Source organism: Typopeltis vanoorti, chromosome 1 (genome assembly GCF_054136105.1).
Source record: "Typopeltis vanoorti isolate ZY-2024b chromosome 1, IOZ_Tvanoo_1.0, whole genome shotgun sequence".
Taxonomy (NCBI): Eukaryota; Metazoa; Arthropoda; class Arachnida; order Uropygi; family Thelyphonidae; genus Typopeltis; species Typopeltis vanoorti.
This window is the reverse complement of record NC_143549.1, coordinates 136,711,821-136,729,174: the sequence shown is the minus strand read 5'-3', so window position 1 is coordinate 136,729,174 and position 17,354 is coordinate 136,711,821. Positions and strand designations below refer to the sequence as shown.

The following is a 17,354-nucleotide window of genomic DNA, read 5'->3' as shown; positions in this document are numbered from 1 at the left end:
GTTTTTGATTCCAAAAGAACAGCTAATACTGATCTTGAAAAAAAAATATATATATATATATACATATATACTCTATACTATAAAATGATAAGCTGAAATTGGAAATGGATGTAGGCTGTAACGTTTTTGTCTAACATTTCTATGTAAAGTTTTTGTCAAGTTATTTGAAACTCAGGGGCTACCCTGCATGTCGAGTCTTCAAAATTCGAGTCAGCGGAATTCAAAGAGAACTGGCCTACCAGTCTGGAACATGGGGGGGGGGGGGGCATCAAGAGGCAGAGCCTCCTAGTATATATACACACACACACACCCATCTTGGAAGAACGGGATACCTCAAGAAGAAAAGTGATATATAAAGAGAAAAAAAAAAGTATCAGCAATACATTCAAATTGCAGTTACACCTTGTCAGGGCTTAAATCAGTTGTTTGAACTTCAGTTTTTTTTTTTTTATAAGAAATGACTTAACTGGAAAATCCCCATACACTTCACTCTGAAGCATTTTAGCTGAGGAAAAAATTTTAGGCATATTAAATTTATTGGTAAAAAATCATTTGTAAATTACTTTCAATTTTATACTGAACTGCACTAGAAACTATAAAATACACTGGAATTTACCTTGCAAAAGAGAGGTAGCATGTTATAAAGTCTCTGTTCCTGTTCCTGCTGACTCAAGGAATGAGGAGGGTGGGCTAGCTCAGCAAATAATTTGTGTAGATGCATTAAGCCCAGTGCAGTATGCTGCATCGTTTGAGGTGGATCTTCTCCCATCGCAGCACCTCGTGAGTGGCCCACTAGCAACTTTCGCATAATATTCATTATGTACTATAAGAGCCTGTGAAAAATAAAAAGATAATGTAAATAAAGCTCAAGTAACATTATCTTTCATTAAAATGAAGGATATTAATTTCAATTATTATATTATACTATAGAGTTTAATAAAAATAAGAAATTAAAATAGGATAAGTTTTTAAGTCATATGACTTACATCATCAGGGGTACTGTTACCTAAAAGTTTTACACAACAAAAGACTAACAATTACACATATTAGATGTTTTTGATAACTTCACAAATATAGCATCATCATCAAATTCCTGATATGTACCCTCAAGGGGTGTACAGGATATGACAGTACTACATGAAAAACTTACATCATTACTAACTTCCTATCTATAATTTTCCTCCAAATCAATCTGTTACCTGTCAAGACAACATTATCAGATCTTATATTTCTATCTTTTAGGGCACTTTTTCCTACTAACCTTGCAGAGAACACTTGTTTTGCTAATCTTTACTTTCCCATTCTGTTTAAGTGACATACCACCTGAGATTAGCTCTGCTAACACATTCCTGGATGCTAACAATGTCAAGTTCTTTCTAATATCTTCATTTTTAATATGATATTTGCCACTGATGCCATCTGTTCATGCCCCTAATCTTTCTCAGGACTCTCATATCTGTGGTCTCTAGTATTTAGTCAAGTGCTTTATTTCTAACCCAGCTCTCATATCTATAAGTTAAATTGTTTCAACACTGTCTTTTCAACACTAGTATAGCTAATTTAGTGTTTTAACTAATTTCTCTTATTCCATATAAATTTATTCTGTTGACTTCCTACCATACCAGCTTTATTAATTCTGTTGTCTATTTCCATATTTAATTTCATGTCAGGACAAAATTACACATGATAAAATTGCGCTGCAAAAATTACATGAGGATGAAATTACACAAACAAAAAAATTACACATAGATAAAAATACACTAAGAAAGAAATTAAAAGGAAAAAATACAAAAGTAAGAAATTACACATAGATAAAAATACACTAAGAAAGAAATTAAAAGGAAAAAATACAAAAGTAAGAAATTACACATAAAATAAAATTTACCAAAAATTGTACAAAATTTATAACCAGCAAGGGATCACTAGTGCAGATTTGGGCAAGGGGATTAGGGAGGTGGTTGAGTTGGAAATTCAAAATGATGTAGTGATTAGCTATCCTAATTAGTACTTACCTCAGATTTACAAGGAATATTTTCCTAAAGTAAAGATCAGTTTTACGTGTGATGAAGAACAAAGTATAGATAGTGAGGTATCTGTCTGTGAAGAGATAGTTTGTTTGCAGAAACTGTCTGTGAAGAGATAGTTTCTGCAAACAAATGGAGTCTTGTAGGTAATGCAGAACTAGTAATAAAAGAGTACAGCAGAGATGGTGAGCTCCTTTTGATGCTTGATGTGAAAAATCCATCTGTACTCAGCTTTCCTTACTGATGACATCATGGATTTCATGGTACAAGAAACAGATATGTCAATTAGTGCTTGTCTACCACTGATGAATATGAAACTCCCAATACAAAAATCAAACTTATTAAATGGCTTGTAGAAAAGCTTATACATTGTTTATACATGATTGCTAAATAACGTAAGGAATTCACAACGTATACTAGAATATGAATTAAATTAAACTTTAATATATATTTCCAATATTTCAGCAACATCACGCTGCCATCTTCATGGAAACTTAAGATAAAGACACGTGCACGCAGGCACTACACACATAGCAAATGAGGACGAAGCGAGGAAGCTACTGTTTTTCCTAAAGTCCTGATGGTGCCCCTAGCAGGCTATATTAGGTATTCTTGGCCATTGGGCCAAAGTTCTCCTGATGTATGTCTCCCAAATTTGGGGCAGTCTCATGCATCCAAATTTGTTGAGGTTTGGCATGTTTCTTAGGGCTGAGGCTAATTCCATGAATAGTCTTTCAAATTTGAACTTGTTGCGGTATATTATTGTGGCTTTCTTCCACCATATTCTGTGGCGTATATCCAGAGCATAGTCTGCAAGCCCAGAATGGCTATACTGGTGAAACCGGATGTAGTCCTAGTGTTCTGAAATTCTGATATTCGTTATCCTGCTTGTTTAGCCAAAGTAGGACAGCTTACAGCTGCAAGGGACCTGGTATACACCAGGGAGGTCTAGGGGAAGTGATTGGTCTTTAGTGGAGCAGATAAGGGATGCCAATTTTCTATATGGTCTGTAACAAGCGGTCAAGTCATGTTTTTTTAGGATTTTGGTAATTTTTTCTGAGGTGCCCCAGATGTAGGGAATGGTGATGGATTTAGTAATCTTTGCTGTAAAGGGGAGGGGTACTAGTTTTAGTATTTTGGGGATTTTCTGGGGGGGGGGGGTAGCTATTAGCTGAGAAAGTGTTAAGGATGTGATTTAGTTCAGTGATTAGGACATTGTCATTTGAACAGAACAGATTAGTTTAGCCCTGTTGTATAGTGTCTTAATAACTCCATATTGTTGTGAGGGTAAAAAGGATTGTTGGTGAATGTATCTGCCTGTATGGGTGGGTTTCTATAAACTGAGAAAACCAAGGTTCCATCAGGCTGGCGGGTGACTAGTGTGTCTAGGAAAGGGAGGCTATTGTTTTCTTCTTTTTCCAGGGTGAACTTGATTCTGTGATGTTGGTTGTTCAAGTGTGTTAAGAAGGAGAGGAGTGTATCAGAGCATTGTGGCCAAATAGCGAACACATCATCAACGTAACGAAGCCATATGGTAGGTTTTTGTGGGGCAGAGCTTAAGGCTTTCTCTTCAAAAGTCTCCATAAAGAAGTTGGCCAAGAGTGGGGAAAGTGGTGAACCCATGGCTGTCCCCTCTATCTGTTTGTAGAATTTTCCCTGCCAAACAAAATAGCCTGAGTTCATTGTGAACTGAAATAGGGCTGAGATATCGTTAGGAAATTTAGCTTGGGAGATGTACATCAGGAGAACTTCAGCCCAACGGCCAAGAATACCTAATATAGCCAGCTAGGAGGCACCATCAGGAAAAACAGCTTCCTCGCTTCATCCTCATTTGTTGTGTGTAGTGCCTGCGTGCATGTGCCTTTAAGTTCCCATGAAGATGGCAGCGTGACGTTGGCAAAATATTGGAAATATATATTAAAGTTTAATTTAATTTATATTCTAGTATACGTTGTGAATTCCTTAAGTTATTTAGATATTAAACGGCTATTTGCAACAAAGGAAGAAATGAAAAAAAATTTTTGGAATTGGAATATTTGTACTCATCAGAACTGTCCACTCTCCGTGCTTCTGAAATACATTTATACAGTAATCTACCGTTTATCCAACTGAATTATGGTGCTTTACCAGAAGTCATCTGACATGCAAGGGTAAGTTAATTGAAGATTGTTATTCTGAAGGTCAGATAAGTGGTAGATTACTGTACAAACTTGGAGGGGGGAAAAAAGTATCGGTATTTTTGTAATAATGATGTGGAAAATTCCAGAAGTGTTACAGGTTATTTCAAACTTTCAAAAAATAGTTTAATGGAATAAAAGTTGTAATTGATGAGAGTATTATTCCTTGGGGTGGGACACTTTCCTTCCAACAATATATTCCTAGCAAATTGTTCCTTTGCAATCTCCACCTCCTTCCTCAATCTACCATCAAGAACCCTTGCTAGGATCTTCATTGTGTGGGACATCAACTTTATTCCTCTGTAATTTTTACAGTCTTGTGCATCCCCTTTACCCTTGTAGATGCGGACAAGAGTACTCTCCCTCCATTCCTCGGGTATACTTTCCTGTTGGCAAACTTTCATGAACAGGTCCCACAGCAGGTCAATTCCCTCTTCCCCCAGTGCCTTCCATGCCTCCACTGGAATTTTGTCGGGGCCCACCGATTTTCCATTCCTCATCCTCTTCATGCCCTCCATCACTTCCACTCTACTGATGTTCTGCACCATCCCCTCAGAAAGCTGCCCATCTCCTCTGAGAGTCCTTGCATTTTCCTCATTCAAAAGTCTCTCAAAGTATATTTTCCATCTGTTTCCTATGTCCACATCCCTCCATAATACTCTTCCTTCAGCATCTTTGATCTGCCTCACATGTAAGATGTCCTTTGCTGCTTTATTTCTACATTTCCCTAGTTGGTAAATTTTTCTCTGTCCTTCCTTTGTTTCTAATTGATCACACAGATCTTGATATGCCATGGCCTTCGCCACAACTCTCTTGGCTTCTTGCTTTCTCTCTTTGTACACTCTCTGTCCCCTTCCACTCTTGACTCATCCCACTTCTGCTTTGCCTTCCTCTTAGCTGTCACTGCCACTTGTACATCATTATTCCACCACCAATCCTCCTTCTGCTCTCTAATCTTTCCAGATGTCTCTCCAAGCACCTTGATTGCACAGCTCAGGATTACTTTTGAATTATTTTTCCACCAATCCTGTACACTTTCCAGTCCATCCAAAATCATCTCTAACACCCTCTCCCTAAAACGATTCCTCACACTCTCCTCTTTTAAGCAAAACCACTTAATTGTCTTCATCCCACGGCATCCAGAAGTTCTTATCTTCGATCTTATTTTAAAGTCTGCACACAGCAGTCGGTGTTGTTGTGCTACTTGATCTGTTGGAATTACTTTACAATTTGTCACAACCTTAAGATGTTTTCTGCTAGTCAAAATGTAGTCAATTTGTGAGCTGTTGTTACCACTCCTAAATGTTATCAAATGTTCTTCCCTCTTGTAGAAAAACGAGTTCACAATTGCCATATCAAACGCTACTGCAAAGTCCACAACCCTCTCTCCTTCCTGGTTCATCATTCCCACTCCGTGGCCACCATGCACCCTTTCACAGTCTCTATTCTGTCTTCCTATGTGTCCGTTCAAGTCTCCTCCGACAATCACCATCTCATTTACTTCCAATTTCCTCATTTCTTCATCTAGCACGTTCCAGAACTCATTTTTCCCTCTGCTGTACAACCAACTTGCAGGGCATATACACATAATACGACCACCCGCTCTTCTCCAAGACCCAATTTCATTCGCGTGATCCTGTCATTCCTTCTACCTACGTCCAGTACTTCACCCTTCATTCTGCCACACACCACAATTCCTACACCATTTCTTCCCTCGTTATTCACTCCAGAGTAGAACAATTTATATCCATCTCCCAGTTCCTTTGCCTTTCCCCCCTTCCACCTTGTCTCCTGCACACATAAAATGTCAAACTTCCTCTTCCTCATCATGTCTGCCACCTCTCGTCCCCTTCCAGTCATGCTTCCAACATTCAGTGTTCCCACTCGCAACATCCTGTCCACCTGCTGGGCTCGCTTCTTTAACCGCACCCACCCTTGATGCGGTAGCCCTCATCCATTTCTCGCAGCTGTAGGGCGATGTGGCTGCGCGTCGCTTAAGGGGTAAGCCCCAGCCCTTATATCATTTTCTCTTTGACTCATAATCATAGTTTGAGCTGATATTGAAGTTTTCCGACCGGATGCCCTTCCTGACATCAACCCTCGCATTTATCCGGGCTTGGGACCACCTATTGAGGCTAGCTTGCCTCCTTCAGTGGCTACATAAGACGAAATGACTTAGCAAGATAGGAAAGACTCACCCCTAGCCCTCGAATACTCTAATGGCATCAAATAGTTTCTAATAGTTTCCCCACTTATTCAATGCCTAAAAAGTATAATCTACAAGTACGTAATGCTAACAAGTTTTATTCCTGTGCCTTGCTGTCCATCCAAGGCAGTATTATATTAATGGCCAAATAATCTTTCATAGTATGTTAGCATAAAAAAAGCTTGCTCAAGAAGGGAATTATTTCTTTTGATACACAGGTGTTATTGCACTGTTCAAGAAATCACACTCTAAATGAATAAACAATCTGTATATTTCAGAAATTCTATTTTGAAAGCCACACTTCATTGGTTGACTAAACTAGTGGCTTTATCTTATCCTAAGTTGGGGTGATTAAGGGTCAAAGCTGTATAACTGAGAGGAGATCTCCACATAGCCTATAAAGGAATGCGGAGAACCGACCAGGGCTTTTGACCTAATGTCCAATCCTCACCTTCTTGTGGTGTACCCTGCTGGGTATCTACCTGGATACTGAACGAACGAGGATGGGCAGGCAAGTTGGGATTTAGCCGACCAGATTGTATTCTTATTGGCTTAAACCAATATAGAAAATGATGGTACAACATGACAAAATTTCATGCTGGCTGGGGCTTCGCCCAGTTAAACAAGGGAGCAAATTGTTATTGCTCTCTTTTTTTTAAAGTTATTAATGACCACATTTTTGTGAGGAGGTGGTGGTAAGAGTTTACATGTATGTGTTGGCCAGTATGTGCAGGCTTGGGGTGAAATTTAAGGAAGCCTGTGAAATTTTGATCAACCATCCTAATGTAAATAATAATGGTGGCCTAAAAATTCCAAGAATATGGTTGGCACACATCCAGTCCATAGGATGTGTGCTAAAATGCTAAAAGCCTTAAATCGAGACTGTGTTCTTTGGATGACTCGAGTGTGTCAAGCTGCTTGGATATCTGGGCGAGCACCAAAGCAAATGGCAGACAGGCATAATAATACCAGTCTTCAAAAAGGGAGACCAGAGAGATTGCAGCAACTATCGTGGCATCTCTCTGCTCAGCCTGCCTGGGAAAGTATATACTAGGTGCTTGGAAAGAAGGTGCAGGAGCATAGTTGAGTCAAAGTTACAAGAACAATGTGGCTTTCATCCTGGTAGAAGCACAACTGACCAAATCTTCACTTTAAGGCAAGTCTGAGAAATCTTGGGAATATGCCAAGAATGTGTACACGTTTTGTGGACTTGGAGAAGGCATATGACCGGATTCCTCAGGATAAGATTTGGCAAGTAGTACAGGAGTATGGAGTGGATGGCCAACTATTAGCTACCATCAAATCCCTGTATGAATGCTCAGAGTTTTGTATCAGGGTAAACAGCACAAAGTCTGAACCTTTCACAGTCTCCGTTGGCCTCCGCCAAGGGTGTGTTCTGTCATCCCCTCCTTTTCGTAATATTTATGGACTGGATTGATAGGCACAGCCGAGGCAGCGAATGTATCAGAATTGGAAGATGTACCATTGGACGTCTGCTTTTTGCAGATGACCTAGTTCTGCTTAGCTCTTCCATATATGACCTCCAGCGCACCCTGGATAGGTTTGTAGCTGTTTGTGCAGAAGCTAGAATGAAGATCAGTGTGGCCAAAACTGAAACATTTGTGGTCTCAAGACAACCATCCCAGTGCACTCTGCATGTGAGTGGAGTCCCACTGAGGCAGGTGGAGAAGTTTAAATACCTTGAGTCCATATTCACAAGTGATGGAAAGTGGGACATAGAGCTAAATGCTCGGATTGGCTCAGCAAGTGCAATATTGCAGGAGCTTGGATGTTCAGTAGTACTGAAGCATGAGTTAAGCCAGAAGGCAAATCTAGCTGTCTTCAATACAGTCTATGTCCCCATCCTCACCTGTGGTTATGGTCCTCTCATGTGGCTGAAATGAAGTTCCTCCGAGGGGTTGTGGGGCTGACAAGACTCGACAGAGTCAAAAGCTCTGCAATTCAGGAAACCCTCAATACTCAACCGTTGCTTCTCCATGTTGAGAGATCACAGTTACGTTGGTACGGGCACCTGGTCAGAATGCCACAAGAAAGGCTCCCCCAGCAGGCCCTCTTTGCCAAGCCAGAGGGTGTGAGGCCAAGGACTCGCTGGGATAGATTATATCCAAAACCTTGGGTGGACACGTTTGGAAGTCCCACCAGAACACCTGAGCTTGGTGGCAGAGGATCGTGACCATTGGTCACGATCCTCTGCCATCCAAGTCAGGCCAGAAATGTTAACTGGGTATAATTTTAACATTATACTGTCAGTATTGTTAAAATTTGTAATAATACTTTGCCATCCCCTTAACATATTATGCTCAATGGCCTGTCACAACTAAGGTTTTATAAAAAAAGCTAATTAATGATCTGAAGATGTTTAATCTTATTTTCATAGTCTGCTATGGATAAAAAATGAGTATTCTCAAACCAGTCCTGATATTCTTAATTACATTCTTATTCAACTTCCAGGTGCTTGTCTTGTTCACCATCATCCTTTTTTATTGAAAATGTTCTTTCATATCTAACCTATAAAACGCTCTCTCCGTAAATTTATGTTCCAATAACATTCTCTTATTCTTCCTATCAAGAAAATTTTGTAACCCACTTTGGGTGATAGGAAAAGAAATCTATCTCTTCTCACTCAAAGAATTCTATGGACTTATCATCTTGGTCACCAGCTTCTGAATCCCCTCTCCAACTTTCTCATGCCTCCAAGAAACAAGTACCCCAATCTGAGCACAGCAGTGCAGATATGTTGTATAAGTCTTAAAAAAGAGAAACAAGCAACTTCTCTATCCCTCCCCTTGTTTGTGTAAAATTTGTGTGATCCCAGTATATTATTGATGCAGATGAGTCTAACTTTAACAGATCATCTGAATAACATTTGCATTCAAATAGAACTATGCTATGTTCAAGCAACAATGATCAGGAAAATAAAAGAGTGACTACCACATTCAACATGTTCTTCAATGGCAGGCAATACAAAGAAGAGTGATGAGAAACGACTGTGCGAATTCCACACGTCAAGGATAATCTTTGGCCATCAGTAACTGGACCCATTGCAGATGAAATGGATGTAAGGACTCAGAGTGCCAAATATGCAATATACTGGATCGAGATACTCCTATAGCAGAGGCAATGGCACGTGTGCTTCTCTCTGGATTATTGTCCATCGCATGCAATACCTCCTCTTCCATGGCAGGATTTTGCGTCGATTGAGGCCACCCACTATCATGCCTGCGATCCATGAATGATCCATAGTCACACAAATTCTGATGCAAATGTGCAAACATTCGTTGATGCTGTACACGTCTGTTTGGGTACCGTTCGCGATACATTCGTACAGCGGCTCGTCCATTACCATCAGCTAACCTGTAAATGAGGTGCATGTCTGCCATCTCAGCATTCATAAAATGACGTCAAAATCTTGAACGAGGAAGCCCCAGTTGCTCACCTGGAGCTCTAGCGAACACCACCACCTATCACTTTCAGATGCCATTTCCAGTCATGCTTTCCTATGTGAATATGGTTGATTTTGATGTTCTCTACCTCCCTTCAAAGTTTGTACGTGGAATTTAATTTTGAGCCACCCTGTATATATATATACATATATTTTTTTTTTTTTTTTTGTCAAATGACATTCCATTTTATTCTGCTCAAAACTAAATGGCAATCATTTTCTATTCTAGGTCTCCAGTATACTCTTGTCTCCTGAGCCAACACAAGGATATCGCTACCAACAATAATGCAGTCAAGCAGACTTATTTCTTTTGTCTTCTCTCCATATGAATTTGGGCACATATTTATGTCAGAATAAGGAATTTTTAATGACTAGTCTATCCTGCTAAACAGAAATCCAGGAAGTAGTTAGCTTATTATTAGTAGTATTATTATTATCTTTTTTTTCTTTCTTCTAGCATTTTTATAATGTCAGGAAGCTATTTTCTGCTCTGTTGTTTAGATCTCCAACAAGGACTACGTTTAAAAAAAAAAAAAAAAAAAAAATTCTTCCATGTCTTCCTCAACAAGTCTGATTGTCCAGAGTCTAACTTTAAGGGATCATTCGAATAACATTTGCATTCAAACAGAACTATGCTATGTTCAAGCAACAATGATCAGGAAAATAAAAGAGTGACTACCACATTCAGCATGTTCTTCAATGGCAGGCAATACAAAGAAGAGTGATGAGGCGGCGAATATCAAAATGGAAAACTGGACAATCAGACTTGTTGAGGAAGACATAGAATTTTTTTTTTTTTTTTTTTTTTTTTTTTTTTTTTAATGTAGTCCTTGTTGGAGATCTAAACAACAGAGCAGAAAATAGCTTCCTGACATTATAAAAATGCTAGAAGAAAGAAAAAAAAAGATAATAATAATACTACTAATAATAAACTAACTACTTCCTGGATTTCTGTTTAGCAGGACAGACTAGTCATTAAAAATTCCTTATTCTAACATAAAGATGTGCCCAAATTCATATGGAGAGAAGACAAAAGAAATAAGTCTGCTTGACTGCATTATTGTTGGTAGTGATATCTTTGTGTTGGCTCAGGAGACAAGAGTATACTGGAGACCTAAAATAGAAAATGATTGCCATTTAGTTTTGAGCAGAATAAAATGGAATGTCATTTGACAAAAAAAAAAAAAAAATATGTATGTGTGTGTATATATATATATATATATATATATAGGGTGGTTCAAAATTAAATTCCACGTACAAACTTTGAAGGGAGGTAGAGAACATCAAAATCAACCATATTCACATAGGAAAGCATGACCGGAAATGGCACCTGAAAGTGATAGGTGGTGGTGTTCGCTAGAGCTCCATGTGAGCATCTGGGGCTTCCTCATTCAAGATTTCGACGTCGTTTTACGAATGCTGAGATGGCAGACACGCACCTCGTTTACGGGTTAGCTGATGGTAATGGATGAGCCGCTGTACGAATGTATCGCGAACGGTACCCAAACAAACGTGTACAGCATCAACAAATGTTTGCGCATTTGCATCAGAATTTGTGTGACTATAGATCATTCAGGGATCGCAGGCATGATAGCAGACGGCCTCAATCGACGCAAAATCCTGCCATGGAAGAGGAGGTGTTGCATGTGATGGACAATAATCCAGAGAGAAGCACACATGCCATTGCCTCTGCTATAGGAGTATCTCGATCCAGTATATTGCATGTTTGGCACTCTGAGTCCTTACATCTATTTCATCTGCAATGGGTCCAGTTACTGATGGCCAAAGATTATCCTTGACGTGTGGAATTCGCACAGTCATTTCTGCAGAAAAGTGCCATAGTCCTGGATTTTCCAACTTGTGTTTTGTTAATGGATGAAGCTTCATTTACCCGTGAAGGGGTCTTCAATCACCATAATGCTCATGTGTAAGCCAATAAGAACCCACACACTGTACGATCACATTCTGCACAATGCTTTGCCAGGTATCGTTGCTGACTGTTTAGTCAGCCCATACATGTTACTACCCTGACTGGACTCCCAGAAGCATCGCACCTTTCTGGAAGAAGTTATGCCGGATTTACTGAACAATGTTCTGATGACTGTGCGTCGGCAGATGTAGTTCCAATACGATGGGGCTCCAGCCCATTTTGGCATTTCTGTTCATCAGTATTCGGCCAGGTTCTTTCGGCTCAATAGACTGGGCATGGTGGACCCGTCGCGTGCCCCCCCCATGCTCACCTGATTTATCGAGCATTGAGTTCTTTCTATGGGGGACCGTTAACGACATGGTGTACAAAATGCCTGTTGCCTCTGACAACGACCATGTGACAAGAATCACCATCAGCAGTGCTAATATCTGGGAAACACAAGATATTTTCAAAAATGTATGGCAATGAATGCGTCGTCGGTGTCAGGCATGCATCACTGCTAATGGTCATAACTTTGAGCACCTGATGTGAAACCATATTATGTATCCAATTCAGGTTTAATGGAATATTATCAGCACTGAGAAAGGATTAAAACTAATTTTAATACTTCCAATATTTCGTTTCCGTCACAGAGACACCTTCAGGGATTACAAACACACAAATATAATACAATAGTGAGTGAAACTACAGTCCTATTTAGGTGGTGCGCCCTCTATGGGCATTTGAAGGTGGCCTAGGATGTGAAGAGGCATCTCTGATAATTAACGTTTCCCCAAATTTTGGGGAGTTTAATGCAACCGTATTTGTTTAAATTTGGTTGATTCCTGAGTACAGGTGCAGATTCAAAGAATAATCTTTCTTTTTTGAATTTACTATGGTGGAGCATGGTGGTTTTTTTCAGGAGATCCTGTGGGTTGTATCCAAAACATGGTCTGCAAGGCCAGATTGACCATAATCGTGATTGCAGATGCATGACTTGTGTTCTTCTAACCAGATGGTTGCTGATCTGCCCAAAGTAAGCCAGTTTACAGGCACAAGGTACTCTATATACTCCAGGCACCGAGAGAGGAGGGAGCTGATCTTTGGTGGAATGGATAAGGATAGCAAGTTTATGATGGGGCTTAAAAGCTGTATGGAGGTTGTACTTTTTTAATGATCTGGCTATTTTTTCTGATGTACCACGGATGCAAGGTATGGAGATGGCATTTCTGAAGAGATGGTTGGGGAATGGGAAAGGACTTGATTATTTTTTTTAAATTCTGTAGTCACTATAGCCATTGGAAAGGAATGTGTGTGTGTGTTTGAGTTCTGTTGAAAGGGCAGTTTCATAGGAACAAAGATTGTGGACTCTATTGGTAAGAGTTTTAATAATGCCATATTGCTGAGAGGGGGTGATGGTGGGAGAGTTTGTGAAGGTATCTTCACAAACTCTCCCAAAAATTATTAAAACTCTTACCAATAGAGTCCACAATCTTTGTTCCTATGAAACTGCCCTTTCAACAGAACTCAAACACACACACACGTTCCTTTCCAATGGCTATAGTGACTACAGAATTTAAAAAAAATAATCAAGTCCTTTCCCATTCCCCAACCATCTCTTCAGAAATGCCATCTCCATACCTTGCATCCGTGGTACATCAGAAAAAATAGCCAGATCATTAAAAAAGTACAACCTCCATACAGCTTTTAAGCCCCATCATAAACTTGCTATCCTTATCCATTCCACCAAAGATCAGCTCCCTCCTCATCTGCCTGTATGAGTAGGTTTTCTATATACAGAGAAAGAAAGATTACCATTAGGAAGGTGTGTTGCTAAGGTGTCTAGGAAGGGTAAACTATTGTTATTTTCCTTTTCCATGGTAAACTGGATTCTTGGATGTAGACTATTGAGGTGACTGAGGAAGGAATCTAATATGTCTAGGCCATGAGGCCAAATAGAGAACACATCATCTACATATCTCAGCCAGATAGGTTTTAGAGGAGAAAAGTCTATGGCTCATTTTTCAAAATTTTACATGTAAAAATTGGCAAGAGGGAATGAGGGGGGGGAGAACCCATGGCAGTTCCCTCTATCTGTTTGTAGAGTTTGTTATTCCAAGAAAAATAACCAGAGTTGATGGCAAAGGAAAAGAGCTCTGAGATATCAGAAGGAAAAACGTTTTTTTAAGAGTGTTAAGGTGTCAATTAGGGGAATATTGGTAAACATTATCATCATTAAAAAACGTTTTTCCTTCTGATATCTGGTTCCCCCACCCCCACTACCTCTTGCCAATTTTTACATGGAAATTTTGAAAAACAAGCCATAGACTCTTCCCCTCTAAAACCTATCTGGCTAAGATATGCAGATGATGTGTTCTCTATTTGGCCTCATGGCCCACACACATTAGAATTCTTCCTCAGTCACCTCAATAGTCTACATTTAAGAATCCAGTTTAAGATGGAAAAGGAAAATAACAATTATTTATTCTTTCTAGATACCTTCGTAACATGCCTTCCTAATGGTAACTTTCTTTCTCTGTATATAGAAAACCTACTCATACAGACAGATACATTCACAAACTCTCCCACCACTACCCCTCTCAGCAATATGGCATTGTTGGATCGTACTTCCTGGCTCTGAATCTGCCATCTTGTTAGAACGTAGTTCTTATTTAAATTATCTGTTTTTTATTATCTTAATTAATTGTTGGTTGATTACTAATCCAAATATAGAGAAATTTATATTATCCTGTGCCACCCTATATTCAGATTAGTCTATATGATATAGTGGAATCAATCATCAACTAACTTTAGCAATCTCACTTTTCGACATGCCAAGTTTAAAATAAATATTTAAGGCTTCCGCAAGCTCCGATAAAACTTTATGAGCGGTGCAATGAAGAAAAATCAGGCAAACACCAAATTGGAATCAATAAAACAAAACATTTAATGCAGGGTTACATAACATGTACATTAAGTATAACTTTGAAAACAAGAAAATGTAAATCAGCTTAGTCCAAATACTCATAACAAACATAAAACATTAGGCATCGCACATTCAGCTGTCAATACTATATTCATCTGAATAATTGAAGATGGTCCACACAGTTCAATGTTACAGAATCTCACAGTAATTATTCTTAAAGTAGAATTCTCTAATTCTCTCGTAGTCAACTAACACTTAATTTAATTATGAGGCAGTTATCACTTCAAGGGGGACACACTTTAAAGCTCCATACTTCGGCTATTTTTAGTAGAATGCCACAGTTAATGTTAAGATATATCAGGTGGAGCTAACTCTTATATCTTCATGCTGAAATATAAAAAAATGGACTGCTCTTACCGGGTTACATCCTTTGCACATTGGATTCATTATATGCATACTTAAAACTGCAGTTAACTATCACTTTGAAGTAACACTATTCAGAAGGAATCTTCACTATATAACTGAAATATTAAACATAGAGCTTCACAAGTCTTGATGCACTCGTTTCAGGTAATCTACTTATTCCTTATTTTCTTCTACGCATTAATTTCAGCTTTGCACTATTCTTCCTCAAAACAATTGGAATTCGACGTAATTTTAGAATTCTAGAAATATTCCTATTTGCCTATAAATTTCCCGGTCCCTTCTTAATTTATTTATGGCATTTCCAAATTCCCTTTACTGCCACCCGTTACTTCACTCCGTGCTGTCCTGAATGCTTCTCCCCTGTTTACTTTCGTTTTCCAATAAAATACCTTCATTTTTCCTGCCAAAATCCGTTCTAGTCAGTCCAGCTCATATCAACTCCTTCTCCCCTTCGAATACTGCAGCTCACGCTCCACCACACGTTATCTAAAATTAACTCCGTTTCCTTGACAGTGACCAATCAAATCTCATTAGCAGAATTTCTTAAATTTACTTTCATTTACAATAAAAAAAAATGCACATATTACAGTCCATTTAGGATACATTTACAAATTATATAATGAATTTATACAGAATAAATAACTAACAAAAATTACAATTATTTTTCAATAAAAAAAATAACAGTAAGTATTTAAATTAGAATTTACTTAGGAATAAAATTAGCTCATGATATGCAATTTATGTTAATCCATGAATGAGGTATTAATAATCATAAAATTCTTCATTCACAATTTAACAGCATTATTAAAACTCTTACCAACAGAGCCCACAATCTTTGTTCCGGTGAAACTGCCCTTTCATCTGAACTCAAACACATACCTTTCCAATGGCTACAGCGACTTAAAATTAAAAAAATAATCAAGTCCTTCCCCATTCCATCTCTTCAGAAATGCCATCACCATACCTTATACCTTACATCCATGGTACATCAGAAAAAATAGCCAGATCATTAAAAAAAGTACAATCTCCATACAGCTTTTAAGCCCCACCGTAAACTTGATATCCTTATCTGTTCCACCAAAGACCAGAATCCCTCCTCTCTCGGTGCCTGGAGTATATAGAGTACCTTGTGCCTGTAAACTGGCTTACTTCAGCCAGACAGGCAGATCAGCAACCATCTGGTTAGAAGAACACAAGTCATACATCTGCAATCACGATTATGGTCAATCTGGCCTTGCAGACCATGTTTTGGATACAACCCACAGGATCTCCTGAAAAAAAACACCATGCTCCACCATAGTAAATTCAAAAAAGAAAGATTATTCTTTGAATCTGCACCTGCACTCAGGAATCAACCAAATTTAAACAAATACGGTTGCATTAAACTCCCCAAAATTTGGGGAAACATTAATTATCAAAGATCCCTCTTCACATCCTTGGCTACCTGCAAATGTCCATAGAGGGCGCACCACCCAGATAGGACTGTAGTTTCACTCACTATTGTATTATATTTGTGTGTTTGTAATCCCTGAAGATATCTCTGTGATGGAGACGAAATATTTGAAGTATTAAAATTAGTTTTAATCCTTTCTCAGTGCTGATAATATTCCATTAAATCTCCAACATGAATTCTTCACAGCACTTAAGCCTCAACACACGGATTATGTATCCAACTACTATTGAACTGTTCAGTTACACCTAATAAAGTTTTTTTACACTACTTATGCCTTGTGTTATTTCTATATCTTTGTGTCCCTGTTAGTACCTTCTGGTGGAATTTCCAGTCATGCTTTCCTATGTGAATATGGCTGATTTTGATGTTCTCTACCTCCCTTCAAAGTTTGTATGTGGAATTTAATTTTGAACCACCCTGTATATATATAAAAGAAAGCTTTAATAAGAATCAAAATCAAGCAGCTTTCAGCAAACTCTGAAGAAAACACTGAATGCTTTAATCAGAAAAGCATGTGGTGAGAGCATATGTTTTCTATGACCAAATCAGTCCACCATGGATAGAAAAATCAGAACTCCATGGTGGACTCATCTGGTCATAGAAAATAATAAAACATATTGAAAGTTCCTAGAGTAAAGCAGAGTGTGCTCTACAAGAACACCAAGAAAAATGGTAAAAAAGTGAAGGTGTCTTGTATATAGGTAGCTAGAAAAAGCCATTGGAAATCTTTGGTAACAATATTCTTGAGGTTATTTAAAAAACTTGAAATT

At 38.6% G+C, this 17,354-nt stretch overlaps 1 protein-coding gene across 3 annotated transcripts in view; it reads right to left on the bottom strand.

Annotated features, from left to right (window-relative positions):
• bchs (WD repeat and FYVE domain containing 3 bchs) overlaps positions 1-17,354 on the bottom strand; it is a 1,305,514-nt gene that overhangs the window by 1,251,082 nt on the left and 37,078 nt on the right. For all 3 annotated transcript variants that reach the window (XM_090399415.1, XM_090399420.1, XM_090399430.1), the window contains exon 2: positions 617-833. In XM_090399415.1, coding sequence (XP_090255541.1) covers positions 617-817 — 201 coding nt within the window. In that variant the 5' untranslated portion in view covers positions 818-833. The remainder of the gene's footprint in view (positions 1-616; positions 834-17,354) is intronic.